This window comes from Mitosporidium daphniae (genome assembly GCF_000760515.2).
Source record: "Mitosporidium daphniae strain UGP3 chromosome Unknown contig-340, whole genome shotgun sequence".
NCBI classification, from domain to species: Eukaryota; Fungi; Microsporidia; genus Mitosporidium; species Mitosporidium daphniae.
The window spans coordinates 204-1310 of record NW_013546466.1 but is presented as its reverse complement, the minus strand read 5'-3'; the positions used below and the strand labels follow the sequence as shown (position 1 = coordinate 1310).

The 1107-nt window shown below is 41.2% G+C and overlaps 1 protein-coding gene across 1 annotated transcript; it reads right to left on the bottom strand.

The window, feature by feature from the left end:
- Positions 1-865, bottom strand: DI09_340p10 (uncharacterized protein; the record flags this gene model as incomplete). The annotated part of the gene is made up of 1 exon (XM_013382465.1): positions 1-865. A coding segment is annotated over one exon (865 nt), but the record flags the coding sequence as incomplete, so codon positions are not given.
- Positions 866-1107: the final 242 nt, after the last annotated feature.

Sequence of the window (1107 nt, the reverse complement as noted above, 5' to 3'; positions counted from 1 at the left end):
TGCAATTAGATAGAGATGATGATGCTGCAGAGACCTCACTTGATATGGACTTTTCATCGGTGGAGTTTCTTGTTGTCAAGGAAGCGCTAGTTGAAGATTTTTTAGCGCAAGGAGCTTTTTTAGGGGTAGTAGATTTGCTAGCGGTGGTCGCATTCACTGCTACAGATGTTTCATTTCTCAAGACAGAGGCATTTTGGGATGCTTGCGAAACCAAAGCAGAGCTGCTGTTAGATATCGAGGGCTTTTCAGACATGGATGTTGTATTACTGGTGGGTATTGAAGCATTTGAAGCAACTTGAGAAGCTTTAGCAGTCTGAGAAGTTTTATTAGTCTGAGAAGCTTGAATAGCCTGAGCTGCTTGAGAAGTTTTATTAGTCTGAGAAGCTTGAATAGCCTGAGCTGCTTGAGGAGCTTGAGAAGCCTGAGAAGAGGTATTTGATGAAAAATTGCTGGATTGCTGGCCAATGGGATTTTGAGGCATGGAGAGGCTCGCCTCTTCTGAAAATGTGGATATAGCTTGTTGAGAAGTCGCTGGCTCTTGGGCCAAAGGGGCTGCAGATTTTTGAATCTGCTTGGAAGGATCTTGAGGCTTAAAGTTGGATGTATTTCCATTGCATGGAAACTTGGCTTTAAGCTCAACGCAGAAAGGCAATTTATCCATTCTAGTACACACCTTTCTTTTATATAAAATAGAGCTAGTCTGGTTTGCTTGGTTTGCCTGGTTTGCCTGGCTGGCTTGGTTTGCCTGGCTAGCTTGGTTTGCCTGGTTTATCTGGCTTGCCTCCTTGCCAGAATCAGCTCCAGGTGAAGCGTTAGCAATACCTGGGGCCTCGGTGGAAGAATAAGAGAAAAATAAGGCAATCATGAAAAAGAAAAGTGCAATATTATTTGATAAATTCATTCCTAGGTGTTCCGCTGCATGATTGAACCACGTATTTATAGATTCAATTGAAACACTTGAGACAGATTGTTCGAGAACCGAACCAATTTAATTATTTTTGTGCACTGCAGTTGTATCAGAAATTAAATTGAAAATTAAAAAATCACCTAAATTTTACTCGCCTTTAAAATCGGATAGGGTACAATGCATAATTTGATCCAACGATT